At 33.0% G+C, this 22,637-nt stretch overlaps 1 protein-coding gene and 1 long non-coding RNA gene across 16 annotated transcripts in view; both read right to left on the reverse strand.

The window, feature by feature from the left end:
- Positions 1 to 8,897, reverse strand: part of LOC145969883 (uncharacterized) — a 35,971-nt gene extending 27,074 nt beyond the window's left edge. Inside the window, exon 1 of the long non-coding RNA XR_014438262.1 lies at positions 8,113 to 8,897. This is a non-coding gene — a long non-coding RNA (uncharacterized LOC145969883). The remainder of the gene's footprint in view (positions 1 to 8,112) is intronic.
- Positions 8,898 to 10,570: 1,673 nt separating this feature from the next.
- Positions 10,571 to 22,637, reverse strand: part of LOC145971282 (protein abrupt) — an 83,495-nt gene continuing 71,428 nt past the window's right edge. For 7 of the 15 annotated variants that reach the window (XM_083098789.1, XM_083098790.1, XM_083098791.1 and 4 more), the window contains one exon: positions 10,573 to 12,487. In XM_083098789.1, coding sequence (XP_082954915.1) covers positions 11,451 to 12,487 — 1,037 coding nt within the window. In that variant the 3' untranslated portion in view covers positions 10,573 to 11,450. Of the gene's footprint in view, positions 12,488 to 13,172; positions 18,504 to 22,637 lie in introns of those variants that run through there. The other 8 variants (XM_083098799.1, XM_083098798.1, XM_083098797.1 and 5 more) reach the window with 6 other exon arrangements.

Consider the following 22,637-nt stretch of genomic DNA (forward strand, 5'->3'; position numbering starts at 1 on the left):
TATTGGCCCATGCTTGGAGAATAATTGGGTGCCATTTACATAAGAAAACGCTACACTTTGCTATAACGCCAATGCTTGGCCCGATATACGGTGACCAATGATTGGCCAATACTTGGCTTACTATATTCGCCCATGCCTGGCATTTTCAAATTTGCAGAAAATTCTAGAAACTTGGTGGGTATAAAATAGCCAACGAAAGAAATCCTCTGCGCATAACCGCTCTAAATTCGTTATCGCACAGCATATCTCTTTTTTCGCAGCAATTTTTCAGCAATCGCTCGAGTCCGAGTAAACGTTTTTTATTGCTTTGTTGCAGAAATAAATTATTATAAATATATACTTATAAAATAGTTTATTGAATATTTTTCGAATTTTTATTAAAAATACATTACATATAATAATTATATATAAGTATTCTTAATAAAAAGGGAAAAAATTTCTAGTAAAATATATTTTGATAAATGTATATTTGTAAAAATGTATTATCGCGATAAAGCAATAAAAAAAAAAATAATTCGGCTAAGTCGAGCATCGTAAGAACGCTATTATTAGCCAAGTATTGGCATAATAGATTAGCCATTAATGGCTAAATATTGGCAAGATATATTGACTATTAATGGCCCATCATTGGTTACCATGTTTGGCCGTACATTGTTACCTATTGTTAGACCGAAGTTATCATTCCAGAAAAGTCCCATGCTGGACCAGTCATAGGCGCCATTATCGCTCCAATATTGGTGACTTGGCAACCAGTTTTGGGCCAGAATAAGACCGTTAGTAAAACCCTATAATTCTTGACCATTGACATTATCGATTCTCAACTAAATTTTCACAGAAATGTTTAAAGAGTGTTTATTTAGAGAAAATCGCTAACGCCGCTAAATATAAAAATAATATGAAAATAATAATATTAAATAATATATATATATATATATATATATATATATATATATATATAATATATTGAATAATATTAAACAATATAATAAATATAAAAATAATATGACATTAGTCACAACACAACTTCACACAATACATGTGAGCTAAACTTTGATGTCAATGATTGAAGTCGAATTATTAACCGATCATTATTGGGAATAACCGAATTCAACCGAAGTTCATCCTCCAGGGTGCCTCCTTACCGCGAATATCAAAGCTCATCTTAATCGATAGCTATTGCTTCGTCTATCTATTCAGATATCAATGATCTTGACATATATTTTAATTTGTAAGTATTTTACATATTGTATGAATTTTACATATTCAAATGTTTTCTGCATTACACAACACATAAAATTTATAAATATAGAATTCCATCTTGAATTTTATCGCAAATTATAAATCGTGTCAAGACAAAAAGATATCATTAAAATATAATGATATAAACATATAATCATAACATATTACGCAGTGATTTGTGATACGTGATGCATCATTTGGGATATTGTGTATAGTTTGTGAATAATATAGAAAGAAAATTCGTCAAATTTGCAAATATAATTCGTCATTCGCGCTGATTCGCCGGCGAAGCGATTTTTCAACGAAATTAAAAGATACAATTGTATTGACTGCAATTAAGTATACTGATATATTGTCAGTATTTACAGTCACATCAATATTAAACTTTCCATTTTCGCTTTATATTTGTTTCCATATTCGCTTTCCGTGATAATTTTCCTTAAATATTAAAAATTATACAACATAATGTGGATCTTTCTAGCCTACTTTTTTTAGTGGATCGTAATGAATAGATAATTTCGTTTTTCTTTATTGGACAATTCTTTTTTAAATATAGAAATCTAAAATCTAATCAAAGTAAAATCTAATCAAAATTATTTATCAAATTATTTACCAATTATTATTTACCGAAATTATTTATCAATTATTTATCAAAAAGTCTTTCAAAAGTTTATTGCTCTGAATTTTTTTTATAGATTCTGACTTTGTGTATCGTATTTTATATATCGTATATCATATTCATATATCGTACATCGTATATCAAAAATCCATTTTTATGAGTTTCTTTTCAGTTCGAATATGACGGATCGTCGTATACGAGATTGATCCGAAAGAAACAGATTCAGTTACGACATAATTGTTTTTCGTCAATTTCTCTGCGCATCAAATTTTTGTATCTTAAAAATTTCATCTCTGTTGGATTAAATTTATCAAATGGTGTAATCGACCAGACATACAATCAAGTGCATTCTTCAATATCAAAGCTGTAATTGTCTTTCGTTAATAGTCTCGTGTTAATCGTTTTAGTATCACGTGTTATTGTAGCAATACGCTCGAAAAATGTCAAGCAGCGCGATAGCATTTCTTATGCTTATGACAATCATCTAATAATCAATCAATTTGTGAATATTAATTGAGTCTACTAAGATGATGTAATGGCACTTTTCGATATGAAATAAGAACGGCGTTGCGTGGCACTCAAATGATAAATATAATTTCTAAAGTATAGTCTTCTGAATTTTCTGCTATTGTTGGCACTTGGTAGAATTTAAACTAGAATTTGCAAAATAATGCGTAGCTCTTTGAATGAGCGATATGGTCTATAATTTCTGTGCTGAACTAAGCTTATTGTTCGGTTCAATTACATCAATTGATGATTATGACACGTGCTATATTTGCTCCAAGATATAAGAGTCATAGAAGACGTATGTTTTAACATGAATTTATCTATTGATGATGATCCAAATAAGAAAAAAGATTTTGAATAATTAATAAATCTCATTGAAAGAAAAAAGATTAACAAATAATTAAGAAGATAGAAAGGCTCTAATTTGTAAATATACTAATATTAAGATATCAAAGGCGATAAGAGCCAAACGCTGGTGATCGTGCGACAGTTTCACAGAAAAATAATTTTTCTGTGAAACTAATATTTGTGCACAGGGCACGGATTTATCTTGGTTAAACCAAGTAAAATTTGGGGGGTTAGAAGGGTATTATAAGAATCTCGAATTGAGATATTATAAGAATCTCGAATCGAGATTATAAATTTTACTTGTCGCACGATCACCCGCGTTTGGCTCTTATCGCCTTTGATATCTTAATATTAGTAAAAAAGATTAATTTATGCTTTAATTAACATGCTTGATTCTCAATTTGTTTCTCACATTTATGTATATTAGTGATATAACTCAAATAGATACAAATTAAGATAAGTTTAATCAGCTCGTTTTCGTCAAAGTAAGGATTATTATTCGAATATTTGTAGCTGAAACTATTTCATATTAGTGTTGTATTGTGGGCGAGCTCTTATCAAGGAATCTATATTTGATACGAGATGCTCATGATCGTGTACAGGATATATATTCCCAGTCAAATTAACTTCAACCTATATATAGAATAGTATGAATCGAGATTGAATTAGTTCTGTCGATCTTTAATGTTGAACAATTCGGCTCTGCGTTTAGCAAGTAGCTTCTACTTTATTCTGTTATTTATATGTGACAATTATTATTACAAATTAACAAATTAACTTGTAAAAATTTAACTCTCTTTTCTCTAAATTTTCTGTAAATCTTTTTTCTTTATTTCTTATTTCTTATTTGATGATCAATTTCTCGTGCAAAATTTATAAATTTTAAATTGTTTTATATTCCGGTCATACTATTATTTCTGGCACTGAACAGATATAGCATTTATTTTCATCCTCTACAATTACGGTCATTTTTAGGTGATTTTTTTACTTCAATTTTAATTTCTTTTACAAGTTCTAAGAAACATTTTGTGGTGAATGATAGATTTTAATAATGAATTATTGGATGTCTACTAGTAATACCAAACAATTTTAAGACATATTTTATATTTTGACCGAATGCCACTGGCAAATTTCTACGCTTTACTTTATTGAAGAGAGTCTGGTCGAGAACAAAAATGTATACTTTTGTTGCGACATACGATATTTAATATATGCGCGTTCAATCATAATTTGCTCCTTAAAGCCTTTTTTCTAAAATTATATAAAGATATAATTATAGTTTTACCCTGAACGATGGATCACGCGAATTGTGCGTTAACTTGTGAATTGCAGGACACATAAACATATATTATATAGTTTTTCTAAAATAAACCCCCAGTGTAGTATCGAGTTTCGTTTAACATTTCGTTTTTTTCACAAAACCCTTATAGAAGTCGATTATTAATGGCCTATGCCAAAAAACGCGAAAGTGAGTTTTAATTATCACTATAGCACTGTAAGTAATGCTTATATTCTCAATGAAATGTCATTGAAAAGAATCAGTTACGGTAATTTTTCAGTGAAATTCTTACAGAAAAAAATGAGTAAAATTTTATTAAAAAGAATCTATTAATGGTAATAATTGATTTTTCTATAAAACTACCATAATCAATGAAATATAAGAAAAGTAAAATATTAGTTTTTATTGAAAATCAGTAAAATATTCACTAATAATTTAATAATAATAACGTGTAGTATTAATTATTTTACTTTTAATTATTTTATAAGTTTTACTTTGTATTATTACTTCGTAAATTTAATGCGCTAATGCGCAATATAAGAATCGAGATATTCAACCAGTAATCGGTCAAATAATTGGCTACAAAGATGAAAAGTTTAATAATATCATCTAGAGAACAAAGGTGCCTATTTTTTAACATTTCCCGGTTGAATTTAATATTTCGTGCTAATTATTACATAATATATATTTCTCTTATAATATATCTGCTATTACTATCGTATATGTAACCTACAATTTATGTTGTCAATTAGTGTCTTATTTTGTATATTAGTAGGAACAATTTCACGAACAATTACTGCATTGCATATGCATGTTCGTAGGCAAGTTTTCCGATCGTTAACTTCTTCCTACGTTTCGAAAAAGTGGAAGTTTTTGCAGTATTAGATAAATACGCGCACAATAACGACAAACAAATACATGCTTTGTTTCAGAAAGCATCTACTTGTTAAATGTTAAAAATTTACGATGTTTAAATGTGGTGCCTTTTCGTCGCGAGATCGCGGAATAAATTTAATCGCTTCTCATCGTATAGTTTGCCACGGATGTTAACCTACTCCATCTTTCGTACAACTGTGACTTCGAAAATCGCGCAAAGATTACGTTATTTCTAATATTGACGTATATTAACCGTTGTCATTTTTTCCGCTGTTCACAGGAGTAGTCAATATTCCGAACTTAAGTACTATGTCATGGCAAGTCCTAAAATAGCTTTTCTATAACAGCGTATCGGATACAGTAGATGATAGAGCGAAAAAGGGACATGCTACAGGAAAATTAAAATGGAAATTCATCAAATACAGATTGATTCTCTGTATTTCTCAAATTTTCCTTTCTTTCTCTAAAGAAAATTAATTAATATATGCAATATCAACCGCATCTGACTCTATTAATTCTCCTTTTTTTATTATTATTTTCATGTTATTGTTATTGTTAGTATTATTATTATTATTTCCATCCTTGTTCAAATTATTGTTCAAATTATTATTAAAAAAAAACTAAAACTAAGTAATAAATTGTCAATCGCAATTAACCGAATTTAATTGCGTGTTATTTTAAGCAATTCAATCTGTATAGTCTATAAGTGACATAAAGTTAAAGCGCGTTTTTTTTCAATAATGTATGTACATCTGGTATCTGATTTTTTTAGGAGGAATAAATTTTTATCACAAACTTCTATATAATAATTAGACTGCGTGGTTCTTATACAGGGTGTTCGTCGTATCACATGCCCTCAAAAAAACCATAAGTAGATCTGCTTAAACCGAAGTAAAAGTACTATATACCATTTTGAAATGCACCACGTAAAATTCGAGATATTAATTAAAAAGGATCGGCGTAACTAAAAGCAAAAATGGCTAAAGAAAACACATACTTGTTTCTAAGAAAAAATATGTAATTTGCAATTAACAATTATGTTACAGTGAGACCGCCTTCGCCGCACGCTTCTAGCCACGCGCGTTGGCCGATCTTTTTTAATTAATATCTCGAATTTTATGTGGTGCATTTCAAAATGGTATATGACTTCCCTCTCAGAAAGGATTTCTGATAACAAGACGAAAAATATTCTTGATACATTTAATCCGGTCACAATCTTATGTAGTATAAAAATGAAACAATTTTAAAACTAAAACAATAATTCTTATTCTTTTCTCTCGAATTAAATAAGATTGTCTTTATAATCTGGAAACAAAATTGAACCGTAGACGTGTCACGGATCTTCCGCGGATGCAGATAATTAGCGGCGCGGAATTACGCAATATTCTTGACACATTTAATCCGGTCACAATCTTATGTAGTATAAAAATGAAACAATTTTAAAACTAAAACAATAATTCTTATTCTTTTCTCTCGAATTAAATAAGATTGCCTTTATAATCTGGAAACAAAATCGAACCGTGGACGTGTCACGGATCTTCCGCGGATGCAGATAATTAGCGGCGCGGAATTACGCAATATAGTAGCGCGTGCAATAATCGATTGCACGATTATTCGGCGCGCTGGTGTTTTTGCGGATAGTCGGCCGCGTTTTTGCTCGGTATTTACGTCTCGTCCGTCAGCTGTTCGTACGAGGATTTAAAGTTCGGTTGCTCGATCGGATCTTTAAACGAGCGTATGCTCCTGGATAGATGGAGGATTGCGAAAGGCGTCGCGATGCTAGCAAGCGTCGGAGGCGGCTCAAGTTCCACTTCGTGACAGGCGCGACGCCTGATATTCGCTTGATGGTGCGAAGACGATTTCTTAGGCACCGATATCAATCAGTAGAGGCAGCGTTCGCACTACCTTCTGGCCTTTTTACTCTCGCTAGGATTTTCTATGATTCACTTTGCTTGCCTTCGGACTAGCTTTGCTCCTCTAGAAGGATCGGTAGGATCTGTCCGTCTGTACCGCCGAGAGTCCATTTTATACACGGCTAATTACTCGCGCCGGCATATTCGGTAATTACTCCCACCGGGCGGCGATAAAAATATTCGAAGAGGTTTGGTATCGACTCTCGATGGCAGCGTCGCGATAATCGATCTATCGGTTCCTACCCGGTTGTTAATCTAAGTATTAAAAAATGGGCGCATCGCGCCTCCGCCTCAGCCCGACCGGTGATCGTCGGGCGGCACCTTCCGGCCGGTGTTCGCCGGGAAACGATGCATTTGGGGGTGCATCGTTACAGTTTTGATGTAAATGGATTAGTATCAGGATCATTTCATGCTAGATTTAAGAATTTTCCATTTAAGATTAAAATATTCTTTTTTGGTAAATGTTTACTTTAGGTTACACAGCTCGAAAAATTTTTATTTTCACATATGTTGTAGAGAATACATTCCTAAGTAATACACCGTTTGAATTTTGCGGCGGTGTAACCTAAAGTAAACATTTACCTCTTTTTTTAATAAAAAATGCATGATTTTTTTGTTCGATTTAACGAGATCTACTTATGCTTTTTTTTTTTTGCGGACGGATGATACGACGGACACCCTGTATATTAACCTTACGCGTACCCTAAAAGTACGTATCAAAATTAAGATACAGCGCATGCACGAAATAGAGGATCATGGAATGAATATAATCAAAAGTTCAAGTTACAGACGACAATAGTAGGTGATCCCTTATTTCGCGCATGCACTCTAACTTATGTACAAGATAGATACATAAACAAAGGGTACGTCTGATAAGCCGCAGTACGTAGTCTAGTATATTATATAGAAGTATGTGATTTTTATAGATAGATTCTAAGTTAGATATCGGATGTATCCAAAATCATGCGTATGTACAATCGAGTATATTAATGATATTCAGTGCATCTCCATTTATAACGTTATATTTTATGTCACATGATTTACTAATTCTTTTTTATTTTTTCAAGCATAAAGCAATTAATCTATATAATTAATTATGTATAGTTTAAATAAACAGGTAAAAGGAGATGAAGAGAAATATTTTTGAAATGACAAAGACAAAAATTTTCATAAAATAAGCGCATCAAAAATCAGTAACATATTTGATTGTACATTTAATGCAAGAATGATCATTGAAAAAACATCAAACTACTGATTTCTCATTAGGCATATATAACAACATTCTAACAAAAGCCCTGAGTTAAAGGAAACGTAAAAAAATTTAGAAATACCTGCGAATTTGCAGAAAATTGCGCAGTTTTGCAGTTCATATGTATGCCACGTTGTACCATCCAATTGTACATACTTCTGTGCGTACAATTAGTATCTTCCGATATCACTTCTCACGATCATTTTTGAAGAATAATGCGATAACACAAGAAGTAGTTCATGCCGTTGCTTGCCAGCTCGACCTTCGCCGTGCGAATAACAAGGCGCCGCGCGAATGACAAGACGACTGGATGTAAACAATAGCGCGATACGTGCCGCAAAATATTCCAAAATTCCAAATACTATACAATAGTTGACATCACAAACCATTTAACACGCTACAAAAAAAATTTGCTTTTATAGCATTTCATAGTTTTTGAATTTCAAATTAATTATTAATAAATTGTTATATTACGTTTGTTTCTGTTATTTTAATTGCTCAATCTTGTAATTTACATATTAATTCATGATCTCAAACTGAACATGAGAAATAAAATCTACTAAAATCGACAAGAATCATCAAAGCACGATACAATGGATTCCAAATATATTTTAGGAAATTATTATTGTCCATAAAAATTGCAATAAAATAATAATTTCTACTTGTAATATATACAACAAGACACTATTGTTATGCGTATTTGCCATGTCAAACATTATAGAAAAATTGTTACAAATGTCTAAGTATTTAATCAGTTCATAGATTTATAAGCGATATATATGTATTCAATATTGCATATACAATATATTATAAGACAGATTTTATGACACATCAATTATACTGACAGATGTTTGAAATTATTTGGGGACAAAAATTTTAATACCAAAATGAAAAGATTATAATAATTCCTAAATAAGAAATATTTAAAATAAAAACTAATTAAATTGTTTCCTATATGTAAGAATATATATAATTTTTGAGCTGTTCCGAAAATGATCATACTCCGATTTAGATGAAATTTTGCAAATAGATTTCTTTTAGATAAAAAAAAAGTATATGAAAAAGATTTTTAGCGATTTAAAAATTAAGACACATTTTAAACATTTTTTTATAGAAATGAATATTATCCTTACTAAAAAGCTGAATGATCTTGACCTTAATATATGTTGTTAGTATGTTGTAAAGTCATCGTTCTGAGTCATGCTGATGCAAAATTATACAGCGATCATGCTTTATTGAGAAATTATGAAACATTGAAATTTGAAAAGTATAAATAGAAATGATAAATAAAAATCTCCTGAATATAATTTTGAATATAAGTCATATAAGTTATACATTATTTATTTTTATTATTAAATAAAGTTTAATAATAAAAATAATAATAATGCGTTATTTAATTATTATTATTTTTATTATTAAATAAGAATTTAATAATAAAAATAATAATATATTATTATTGTATCTTAATAATTTCTAATAAAGTCGCATCAATGTAGATTTTATCATATAAAAGATATTATCAATCGGTTACACTTTACGCAAGAATTTTGATAGTTTAATCTGAAATGCATTCTTATACCTGATAAATGGTACAAGATTTTTAAGCTGCTATTGCGTTACTAAAGTAAGTTCGATGAAATAATTATTTACGTACAAATAAGATAAATTAAAAAGCGATTTTTCTGAACAGTAGTTTTTCTTAATAACTGTGTGTATAATAGAGCTCTGGATAGATCAAACGCTCTCGAATTTTTCAAATATAAAGTCAACGCGTATTCTATTTTCTATGAATATCTCTTGTTTGCCAGCTGCAGCTAGTGTCTATCCTTTCCAGATTTCTCACGACCTTTCGTATCTAAGAGAAATATTTCGTATCAACTCTGAGTATAACAGAAAATTAATCAATATAGAAATTATAAATCAATAATCAATAATAAAATAAAAAAATTGAAAGTATTTTTACTATTATGCAATATATATATATATATATATATTGCATAATAGTAAAAATACTTTCAATTTTTTTATTTTATATAGATATATATATATATATAATAAATATAGGCACATGAGTACAGGCACAGACTTGCCGTCGGCGGTACTCCATGAGGCCTATAATGCCGTCAATGTCCATTGAAACACCGGTGAAAAATTGCAGCTCCTTGAAACGGCTCAGAATATCCTTCATAACTTTGTTTATGTTAGTCTTAAAAACCTCTACTTGATGTAAGATTTCTTATCTCCAAAGGCAAATGTTTCTTGAAGCCGGTGATTCAACACAACATATATATATATATATATATATATATATATATATATATATATATACATACATACATGTGTGTGTTTATTAAGTGCATGAATTTGGAACAATCTAGTTGATCAACTTTTCAACATTTATTCAATCAATATTTAAACTTTCCTATTTATGAATTATTATAGTCTTGACATATTTTGATATTTAAATTTCTGTTGTTGAATTCAAAAATCTGTCATCAAAAAGTGTCACAAAAAATTTGTTTCATAGATAATAATAATAATAATATTTAGTTTTATCCGGTAATGTATTTGTTATAGATTATATAGATTTATATAGCTTTTTTCTAATTTGCAAAATTACTTCTTCAAATTATTATTTTTTATTTTAAATCTGAATAAATTCCAAGTTTATTTATGCATATTAAAATTTATAACCTAATTTTTAAAGCGCTTTTTTGTCGTATTTTGTTGCATTTTTTAAGATAAATTGAAGTCGTAATTTGCAGTAAATATTAATGTAATAATAAAATTATTTATGTTAATATTGCGGACTGTATGAGTTTTTGCTCAGTCGTCAATTTCGATATTTAAACTTGCAAGCACAACATCATCATTGGCAACTTGCTTCCAATTAAATCGTCGTTAAACATGGATCCTACTTCATATCCTCTTTTTCTACTGAGATTCGTCTTTGCCTGCTCTATCATCTATCGTTCTATCATATGCGTTGAGGTAGATAGTTGGAATATTTGTGGATATATGTGTGTGTGTTCGCGCATACATGTGCATATGCATATACATATGCGTGTACTTGCCTTTGCGATTCTAATTGGATACGATTAGCAAGTTCGTTCGCGCGTCATCTATAAAATTGGCGTTAAAATGATCGAGATGTTTTCTTTTTCAATCACTCTGCAATCACATCCGATAACATAACGAGGTAACATCCGAAGTATAATATTTTTGCGATTCTCCGCGCGATAATAACAAACAAAAACATCGATCGACTTCGATGGCTGACCTTCTATCTCGCTTTCTACTTCCCTTCCCAACGAGATCGCATTGGATCAGACAGTTGACGCTGTTGCGGCTGTACAATCATGCTGAACGACATCCTCAACATTGCCCTGAGTTACCATGGTTGCAACGAATAACGAGAACCTATTCAGATTTGATTACTTCCGGTTCCTCGTTCTCGCTGTACTCCTCCTCCTCATCCTCATCTTCTACCCCCGATATTACTCCTTCGTCCGCGAGCCCGGCATGTCTATCATGCATCATCTCATCCCTATCCTCGTGAATACCAGATACTCGTTCTTCTTCTTTACCGATTAAAGGATAGGGATCTTCCAAGCTACGAGCGCCGTGTTCCTCTACGACGCCCATCTGCGCCTTGGAGCCAAACTCTCGGGCCATTCGAGTCATACGAATGGCATGATCTGTAGGATTTATACCTATTGCCGGTCCAAGATCCGAGTTTTCTACAATAAGTTGCAGATAAGTATTTAGAAGCGCCGAGCCAGAAATTGCGCTAGTATTATGACTCGGATGAGGACCGGACGAATGCAATGGCGCCATGTTGGGCTCACGACTATCATGCATCGTATCGAGAGATTTGGCGGCGATCGCTCCCGTTGTTGTCGAACTCTTGGCATTGGTGCTACCATTACTGCCGCTTACCCTAGTGATTACACTGGCGATAGAGTTAGATAGTTTCATAGATGGACTGTTGAGAGACTTGAAGGCGAGAGGTAAAGTGAGATCTTCAGGATCATCGCCGCCGCAAATGCTGCTGCCAGCCTCGGACGGAGCGCCTCCACGAGGTAGTTCTAGTCTTACTTCACTTCTTCGTGGCGCTGTCGGGCTGGCTCGAGCACGAAGTTCAGCTGGACTCACCTTGACCCCAGCCTTTGCCAACAACCGGGATGCCAATTCAGGATCAAACTGACTAGGCATCTGCAAGACTGGAAGATCCTTTGTGCTGATGCCACGATGCTGTCTCGACATATGTGAGTGTAGAGAATTCCGAGATTTCGCTACTGTACCGCATAGGACGCACCGATAACCCGGACAAACTGTGTGTTTGTCTTCCAAGTGAGTGCGTAAGGTATGTGCCGAGCGATACATCTTTCCGCATTTTGGGCAAGGTCGTGGATCCGTTGCACGTACTCGTATCAAGTCCACACCTCGTCGACTGACTGAAAATAAAGGATAAATAAATATGTGAAAGAAATACTTCATTTTTAGAAAAATGGAAAATTTCTTTGATCGATAAATAGCATAAAATCAATTAACAGTTACCTGATACAAATAGTTTTAACATAGATCATATTTTGAATAAAATAAAGATAATTATACATGTAAACTATTTGTATATATCAATTAATTGATCGCACGCTACTTACTCGATTGAACAAATTTGACATTTTTCTAAAATTTTTCTTCATATATTAATAAATAAATGAATAAATAATAAATAAATAAATATATATATATATATATATATATATATAAATAATATATATTTATTTATTTATTAATATATGAAGTGTTAACACAAATATCTGGCATATTGTTCTTTGGTTTATTTTACTTATTTTATTATTTTACTCTTTTATTTTGAAAAATAAAAGAGATCTACAAATTTTAGTTTAATTTTTAGTTTAATTTTTAAGTTTAAAATATAGTGAATTATATTCATTTATTTTTACTTATGTTTAGTTATTCTTAATATAAAATGCATACTTGCCCTATTAACTGTATTAGCCGTATTAAGCTGTATTATCCTCAGATTAATGTTAGTGATACATTAATGTTAATGGTAGCATTAATGTGCTATGATCGTTAAAAACTGTAGCTAAAATAGAATACTTTAGATTTTTCTGAATACTTTTTATTATACAAAGCATTACTTAAATAATATATAGATTTCATTTCGTATGTCTTATATGTATATATATATATATGTATAAGCTAATACTTGCTAAAATAGTGCATATAATACTCTATACATTATTCACCATACGAACTGTCAGTCATGATAATAACAATTGACAATAAATAATACATAACGAAAAAAAAAATCGCAATCATGCTTTGCAGCCACCGATGTTCTGTATATATCGATATAATGCATTCCTTATGCGTTTCTACATCATTTCAAAAATTATTATAATTATGAGTACACACACTCTAGTATTCCTCGTATTTAATGACATTTCCTTTCGAGATCACAACTAACAACTCGTTCATACATACATACGTATATACATACGTACATACATACATACATACATACATACATACATACATACATACATACATACATACATATATATATATTTTTTTATATATACAAGGTATCTGGAAAATCGCCTGCAGTACTTCGGGAAATGATTCGGGACTCAAAAAAAAGGAAAAAAAGCTAAATATAGGAAATAAGTCGTTTTCGAGTTATAGCCACTTTTTTGTTAAAAAAAATTATAATTTATCCGCTTGGCATCCCTCTTTATCAAATTTTAAATTTTTTAATTTAAATTTTAAATTTAAAAATTTAAATTTAAATTTAAATTTAAATTTAAATTTAAATTTTCTAATTTAAATTTTAAATTTAAAAATTTTAAATTTAAAAAAAAATTTTAAAAAAGGGGATGTCAAGCGGACTATAAATTATAATTTTTTTAACATAAAAGTGGCTATAACTCGGAAACGACTTATTTCCGGACCTATGTTTATATAGTTCTTTCCTTCTTTTTGGGTCCCGAATCACTTCCCGAAGTACTGCGGGCGATTTTCCAGACACTCTGTATATATATATACATATATACATATATTCATACACAGACACACACACACACACACACACACACACATTTTTGTATTCTAGAATACGCCGCAAATAATTTGCGGCGTGTTCTAATATATATGATCTCGAATGTAATGTCTATTAGAGAACTTTTTATTTAGGGAATACTGATAAACGTAAGACTGTAGAAAAATAAGGCGTGTTGTCGAGCGAACTTACTTCTAGTCGACATATTCACTCACGATTCAGTCGCTCACAAAAATCTGTGCATTTTCACGCAATTTTGCGATCTAATAATCACATACCAACATATTTCTCTTTCTCTCTTTTTCTCTAACATTTCACATCGAACTTTGTCCACGTTTCTCTCTCGTCACTGGAGCAAATGAATCTTTAGAGCCAATCGACCCGCTCGATTTCGGCGCGATTGTCGCTGCCGTTTTCGGCATGCGTTCGATTTCTACATTCTTAATGCTACGTTATTTAACATAAGGCTGGCTTACTCAGCTTAGAGGAACATTGTTTTCTCTTTTAGATACGTAATATCTAATCATTATATCTCGATGTCGGCGTCTGCGTACACTCAACACCGAACGTCGCTGTGTGTTTATATGTATCGCTTGATCCTACGGTCTGGTCTACGCTTCGGATTCTAAGGAAATACTGTTCTTCGTACATTTTATACAAAATCAATTCTATATATATATATATATATATATATATATATATATATATATATGTGTATATCTCTCTTGTGTATCTCTCATGTGTACATATATATGTATACTCTATATAATAGCTCTTTATATATTTATAGATTTTCTCCTTTGTCGTTATAATCTCTCGCAATATGTACAATGTGCGTTTTTCGTCAGGGATAAATTTTACGGTGGGTGCATATGTGACAGTTTCGAGATAAAGCACTGAATAGTTCGATTTTCTTTTGTGCATCTCCTATCACGCGAAAAGACTATATTATACTTATTTTTAGCTAATTCCACATATTCGTATTTCGCTCATATCTTTCGATACTCTGCACATAGTATTATAAAGTATCCAATCTACATATCGACCAGACTCTCTTCCAACTTTCATAATTGCAAATAGCTTTTGCGCGGAGATAACATACTCCGTTTTAATTTGAAATTTGTTCTTACTGAAAGTAGTAAACGAACATAAATCTGAATCTTTTTGTATACAAAAATGATTGTCGATTGATATACATTTAAATATATATTATATTCATTTAATTAAACACATTATTTTCTCATACGTAATTATTGATTTAATTCTATCATATGTGTAGAAATTTTTGTAATACTAAATTATATATTAATGACAATATTTTCAAAGCAACATTTTTAATTAAATGTAAATATTTTTATCGAACTATTTTTACGACAATAATTCTAATAAGATATACTCATAATAATTCCAACATTTTCCGAACCGTAAAGTCTGATTCTAATCTATTAGATATTTATCGCCGCGCAGTGGCTATATTAAAAAACAAAAGAAATTTCTTTGGCAAGAGCCTCACAAAAAAAATTAAAATTACGACATGTAATTATACTTATAGCAACTTTCGCTTGTTAATCAGACATAGGTCCATCTTAAGGTCTTAATCTGATCCCACTGCACAGGATGCTTCAGTCGCATATGATTTCTAACACTATTGGGATGGGAGAAGGTTTTGGCACAGGAGGCAACTGGACAGGTAGGCGAGTCTCTGGGGTAATGATGATCCAGATGCGCCCTCATCGCGCTGATATCTTGGAACGTTCTGCAGCAAAGGGGACATCTGTAACCATGCTGTCGATGATGCTCCCGTAGTAATCTCTGTTGCCTGAAGTCCGGTTGGCCGCGCTGATACTTGCTGGTAGTCGTGATCGTCGTGGTGGCCGTGGTGGAAGATTGATTAATTGATGTGTCGTCTTCCAGTGGCGCCTGATGACGGTGGTGAGGAGGAGGGACGGATAGTGGATGATGATGGCGATGCCGATGATGTTGCTGGTGATGGCTGTGGTGGTGGTGGTAAGCCGCACCCTCTGCCTCATCAAGCCCGTGATCTGCAACCACCACCACACCAACATTACCACCAGCCACCACCACCGTAATCCCACCCCGAGCTATACACGATAATGTTACGCGCCCAACCTCGGCCCAACGATGTTCAACATCTAGGAATATTTCCCGCAGCGAAATTATACCGCGCTCTTACTTTGATATTAATCGAACTAATTGTTACTCGTTATTATGAGTGAAAACTATCTGTATAATTAGCTTCAAGCATATGTTCTTTAAACATAACTAACTATTCTATTATTTTGTTTTCAGAAAAATTAATATAAATTATGATCAATATTCAAATTTTTTTCTAAATTATGTATATTATTTTTTTAAATGTTTATTATACTAATTTATGTGTTTTTTAAATTACTTGTTATACTATATGTATTTAAAATAATCTTGTATGAAATAGTCTTCAATTAAAAAAAAATTGCAAAGTCATGAAAATATACATTATAACTTTCATACTTTCATCATAATAATAGACATTTATAATAAATGAATACATATCATATAATTAAGAGCATGGCAGATGTTGACACATAGCTAGGATAATCGGGTTATAATGAGCTCGATTCAAAGAAAATTCTACCAAAATAAAAATACAATATATGCGCGCATGTCAAAATTTTGTACGGGATATAATTATTTTTTAAATATGGTTGGAAGGAGTCTGTATCGTGCAAGAAAATATGAACAATCAACATTGCCATTTAATTATGTTTTTTGAATGGGAAAATCAGGATACTTTTCAGATTGAATATCTTTTACACTAAGAGTATCTGGATTTTCGGCGAAAGGTAGCGGAGGTGTTCAAGGTCTTATCAACAAGGCTTGTCGATAAATTCGCAAACAATCGAATTTTTTGTTAAATTTTTACTAAATCTCCTATCACGTGATTAATTATAATTATGCATTCATCTAATTAGTTTGTAATTATGTAAAATTATGCATTCGGTTAACTTTCGTATACTCATTTGGTCTCGTATACTTATCATTGCACCTAACACATGACTTTGAGCGAAATAATTGTCAAGATCGGACAATTAATTATTTTTTCTCGTGTCATATAAAAATCAGTATTTAAGTAGTGTTATTTTTGCATTGCGTTTGAGCATGCGTTTCGTTTGCCGCCCAGAGATTCATGCAAAACACGCAGCTCGATTACGTTAATTCGTTTGTCACGGTCGGAGTAATTTTATACAGAGGAGTTTAAATCCTTTGTTGCAGATTTTATTTTCATTCATCACGCAATTCCTATTAATTGGCAATTCTCATTTTCCAGTAAACTTTAAAGATACGATTGCAATGTTATCAGCATCGAATCACATCTCAAAGTCATATCACAGAGATAAATCATATCTGGCCATGACATTAATAAACAATATATCATATTATAATGGATAAATTGTAAATTTATATGCAATTTATATGAAAGAAATAAAAGCAAAAATTTTTCCATTATTTTCAACAAAACATAATTTAACTTGATTAATATAATCATATATAAATAAAATTGTAGAATAAATAATTTTTGTCAAAAGCTACCACTGCATATTTGATTCTCACATTATAAAAGCTACAGTATGTCTGCAAAAACGATATCAATTATTAACTTTCACTAATAATACCCAAACGATCGCGTATTGGAAATACATTCAAATATTTCTCGCTGCTCTGTATCGACCATCATTACCTGCAAAGCTTCATGTTTTATTACGCGCGAAGCTTCAAACGGATTAAATAAATTTCGGAGACAAGCAACCGGCGCAACGGCGGCAGCCGCGGTGGCGACAGGAATCCCCGTCATCACGACTTTCGACAGCCAGGGGTATCGAGCGGGTAGCAACCCTCGCGTTTTCGACCGCGCGATATCGACTAAAGTCTCTCGACAAGCGGCGAAAACTTGATCGGGTCCCGTCGCGTTTCCAGACGATCAGCGGACACCGAACGTACTCATGGCAGTGAGGATGAAGACGGCGATTGATGCTGTTGCTGCTGCTGCTGCTGTTGAACGGCAGGATTGTTCATGCTAGGTCTCTGATGAATGCCATGCGCCTGCAGCTGATGATTGATCAGATAGTGTTTGGTCTTGCACCGCTTGCCACATACGTTACATTGCGGCCACGTGTCCGGCGGCGGCCAGTTCGAGTGGACGTTTTTCACGTGCTGCCGCAGGTTGCTCGGCGACGAGTAGCTACGACCGCAGTAACGGCATAGGGGTCTAGTATCGTCGTGGCGCAGTGCCGTGTAGAGCCTCGCGAAATTCTCCACCGCCTGTGTGGTATCGGTGGCGGAGGCCGTCATCGCGGCTTCTTCCCTCTTCGGCACCGCCGATCCTACAACCAGGACGTGCCCATCAGTTGATACTATTTCCTTCCTTGCTCTTTCTCTCGCCCCGACTCTCCCATCTTTCCTCTCACATCTGCTCTCTCTCTCTCTCTCTCTCTTTCTCTCGCTAGCTCTCTCTCTCTTTCTCTCTCTCTCTCTCTCTCTCTCTCTCTCTCTCTCGCTCTCTTTCTCAAGCATGCTCTATTGCACGAGCATTTGCACTCCCTCTTTCACACTCTCTGTCTCTCTTCTTCTTCCATAATCATGCTTTCTTTCTCTATCATACACGCAAAGTCACGTACATAGTATACATTCGCACGAGTATATAGAATCACACATGTTAAACCTTTCTTTCTGTCACTCTCGCTCTCTTTGGCTCACTTCGTATCTGAGCACATGTGACCAGTCACACATGATTCCTTTTTCTCTGTCTTTTACATACTCTTGTCTCTCTCTCTCTCTCTCTCTCTCATTCGTTCCGCACCCTCGAGCGCACTTTCGCGCTCGATCCGTCTGTCTCCCTTTACACACATACACACAAATGCTCGTTTTCTTTCGCTTTCTCTCTCTCTCTCTCTCTCTCTCTCTCATTCACTCACTCATTCACTCCTTAGCGTAGGCATATTTGCACGCGTACTACTCTCGTACTCTCAGGGCATGCCCGGTTGTAGGATTTTTAGTGTGTTGTTGTTGTTGTAGTTGTTGATGTTGTTTCTTATCCAAAATGTAATTTGGCGGCCTAGCTTAAATGAGTCGCATACGCAGGACGTTTCCGTATTTGTTGTTCGTTTATTCCTCTTAATTTCGGCAACATGTTCACGTGAAAATACAGATGACTTCCGGTACATCGTAATTCAACGCCATAATACAGTTTCGCAATGTTATTCTCGCATTTCGGAATAGCTGCCGCCGCCGTGACGCGTTTCTTTCACGTCTTGCAAAGGGATGGGAAATTCGGGGAGTAAACGGAAGATCATCGTCCTCAATCTATCGATAAACATCGTCATCCGCCTTCGTCTTCGTGCACATCGAGTTCTCGAAGAGAGAGATTGAGAGAGATAGAGAAAGAGAAAAGGAAAAAGAAAGTGGAGGAGAGAAAGATAAATTGGCAAAGAGGGAGAGAGACAGAAAATCGAGAGGATGAAGCCAAGAGAAATAGAGGATCCGGACGAAAGAAAGAGATAAGAAAGAGCAGAAAAGTTAAGTGTAAAAGAGAGAGACAGAGCAAGAGTAAGCGAACTACGTAAGAACCCTCGTATTGATCCATTCTCTACGCCTCGTTACGACTATCTTTCCTACGAATCTCTAAGCATAAGGCCTCTCCCACTTTCATGTACGTCTCATTACGTAAAAGGGAAGGATATGTAAATCCACCGCGTGTAATGGATATTCGTTTTACATAAAGATTTCTCTTTTTACGATTATCGCGTATATATCGCAGATATTTCATTTTTAAAAAATTCTAATATTTTATGACAAGAAATCATTATTCTTTTGCTAAAGTAAAATCCGTTTTATATTTCTGAAAACAATTTCTGATCACAAAAGATACACTTTATGAATATTTTTTATTTTCTTTTATTTATAACGAGCGAAATTTATAACGATTGAGGAAAACAGCAAATGTTGTAGCATACTTCTTTCTTCCTCCACCGAAAAATATTATTTTTATATTAAAAATATTTGCTTTCCAATATAAAGGAAAAATATTTTTTTATACCCTAGCAAAAATAACTTTGAACCAAAATTCGATCAACGATATTTATATGACTGTAGTATTCCATTCTTCAAAACTGATTGTGAGTTTTGTCGACCCATCATGAACAACATGTAAAAAAGAAAAGCGCAGTATGTAGACTACTTTTTGATTTATGGTGGATGACAAACCAATTTATTAGAATTACAGTCGCATATATAACGCGAACCGCGGGAAATCGCGATGATTTATGTATCAATCGGGTTACACCAAAATTCGGATGGAATTAAGGTCACATCGCTTCTAAAGCATTAAGGTCACGATGTGTTCTTTCCTCTTCTCATTTTCATCTTTTATCATACAATTTTCAAAGTCTGTGTGTATTCGTGAAAATGTATAAATGAAATATGTAAAAAATCTCTCTTACGCGATCCTATCATTTAATTTTTTTATCAAAAAAATGCCCAGAATTTAATTAAATTTTGAATGCTATCCAGTTTAATTTATTTAATCATTAGTTTATAAGAAACTTTTATAATATTTGCAAGTTGTAAAGCTGATAAAAGTCAAAACTTTCGCTTGAGCAAATATTATCAAATAAAATTATCAAATTAACTTGATTATTTATTAAATTTCCAAATGTTGAGATTGTATATCATATTAGATTCGAAATATTATTGTTTGTTACATGATTAATTTTTAGATGTAAAATACATTCAAGTAAGATAGTGATTAATCGAAAATTCTTGAAAGTTTAGATTTAATCGATTAGGGTGAAAGACGTGCGTATCCGTCTGATTACAGCTAACCTTTAAACCGATCGGATGGAAGAGAATGATAGAAAGATGGATGTGGGATGCGAAAAAGAGCGATGAGCGGAAAGACGAAATAAGGAAATAGATGAAGGAAGTAGAAGAGAAAAGTGGAAAAGAACAGAAGAAGAATAATCGGCATGATAAAGGATCTGAGAAATAGGGAAAGATGCTAAGAGATTTAGAGAAGATAAACGAAGGGACGTGATTTCTTTTATAAGAAATTCTTCCTCTAAAATGAAATTACCTCTCGAGAAAATGTAAAAAGTTCTGCGAGACAGTTAAAAAAATAAAAATTTGCTTCTTTGCTTAACTTGATCTCAAAGCGAATAAAATTGAAGATAATAATTTAATTTTATTAAAGAAAAGGTATATGGACGTACGTCTCTAAATTGGAAGAATTTAACGATCTTAAAGTGAAAAGATCTTATGAAAAGATAAAATTAAGATCCAATGTATTTTCGTTATGATGAAATGTCAGAAAAAGCAACTGTTCTTAAAAAATTCAACATCAATTCGTCACGAGTACCCTCAAGATTTCAGCTTATCTCATTACAAAATCTTTTTACATTAATCAATACAAATCATAGTATTTTGTCAAAATTATTCTGATACAATCCCGCAAATTATAAATCATATTACAAGAATTATTAGAATTATAATAATATATTTTCTTCTTCCAACAGCAATAAATTCTATTATTTGGCTAATTATTCTTAGCATGAGCAAATTCGTTATTTGATCAAAATTAATTGGAATCTTCACTGTTTTACACTGTATATCAACACAAGAGCACATAGGAAAATGAACTACAGATAGTCCATCAAAAAAATTCTGAAGGGAGGAAAAGAGAGAGAGAGAGAATGAAATATTAAAAGATAATACAGAGAGAATTGTAGGTAAATGACACGAAATTTTTGCGAGGAACTTCAAGTAAAAGGAAGAGATGTAGGGGGTGGACACACTAGTGTTGTCGACAGGAAGGGAAATTCGGTAGCAAGCCAGGATGATTGCGCGAGTCCATTAGCGGCGTCGCTCCGACGAATTGCGCTGCATTAACGAGGACCTGCTTCTCGAGGAGCAGTCAGCACGCTGATTGGCCGAAGGGAGCCCGAAGATCGATGTCTTCGGGTTTCCGGGAAAGTCCTTCCGCGTCTGCCTCGCGTTACCGCAAGGGCGAGCAACCCGAAAACGTCGATCCCGTTGAGGGAGGAAAGAGAGAGAGAGAGAAAGAGAGAAAGAGAGAGATAAACGGGAATCGATATATGGCGGTGCAATTTCTATTCCAGGAAGTATTACCGAAATGAGAAACGAGCCTTGATGTGCTACAACAAAATCCGATTGAATGTTATAGCAGCGAAGTGCGAAACAATCATCAACCAAGTTTTCCACAGCATCTCGCGGGAATTAAATCAGAAATGGAGTTTAAATCTTGATACTTCGCATAGAGTTTTAAATTTCAATTAAATTGTTTTTTCTTTTTTGAATTGTAAATAAATTTTTGTGAATTATCTCGAGAATAAAACGTAGTTATTGTTTATCATATTAATTTTTCGCGAAAATGACAATATTTATAAAAACTTTTTCATAACGTATTTACGACGCCCGGCAATATAGAAAATTTTTATTGTTCT

The sequence above is a fragment of the Camponotus vicinus genome, unplaced genomic scaffold (assembly GCF_025532165.1).
Source record: "Camponotus vicinus isolate PSW18456_S1 unplaced genomic scaffold, iyCamVici1.0 SCAF_4, whole genome shotgun sequence".
NCBI lineage: Eukaryota > Metazoa > Arthropoda > Insecta > Hymenoptera > Formicidae > Camponotus > Camponotus vicinus.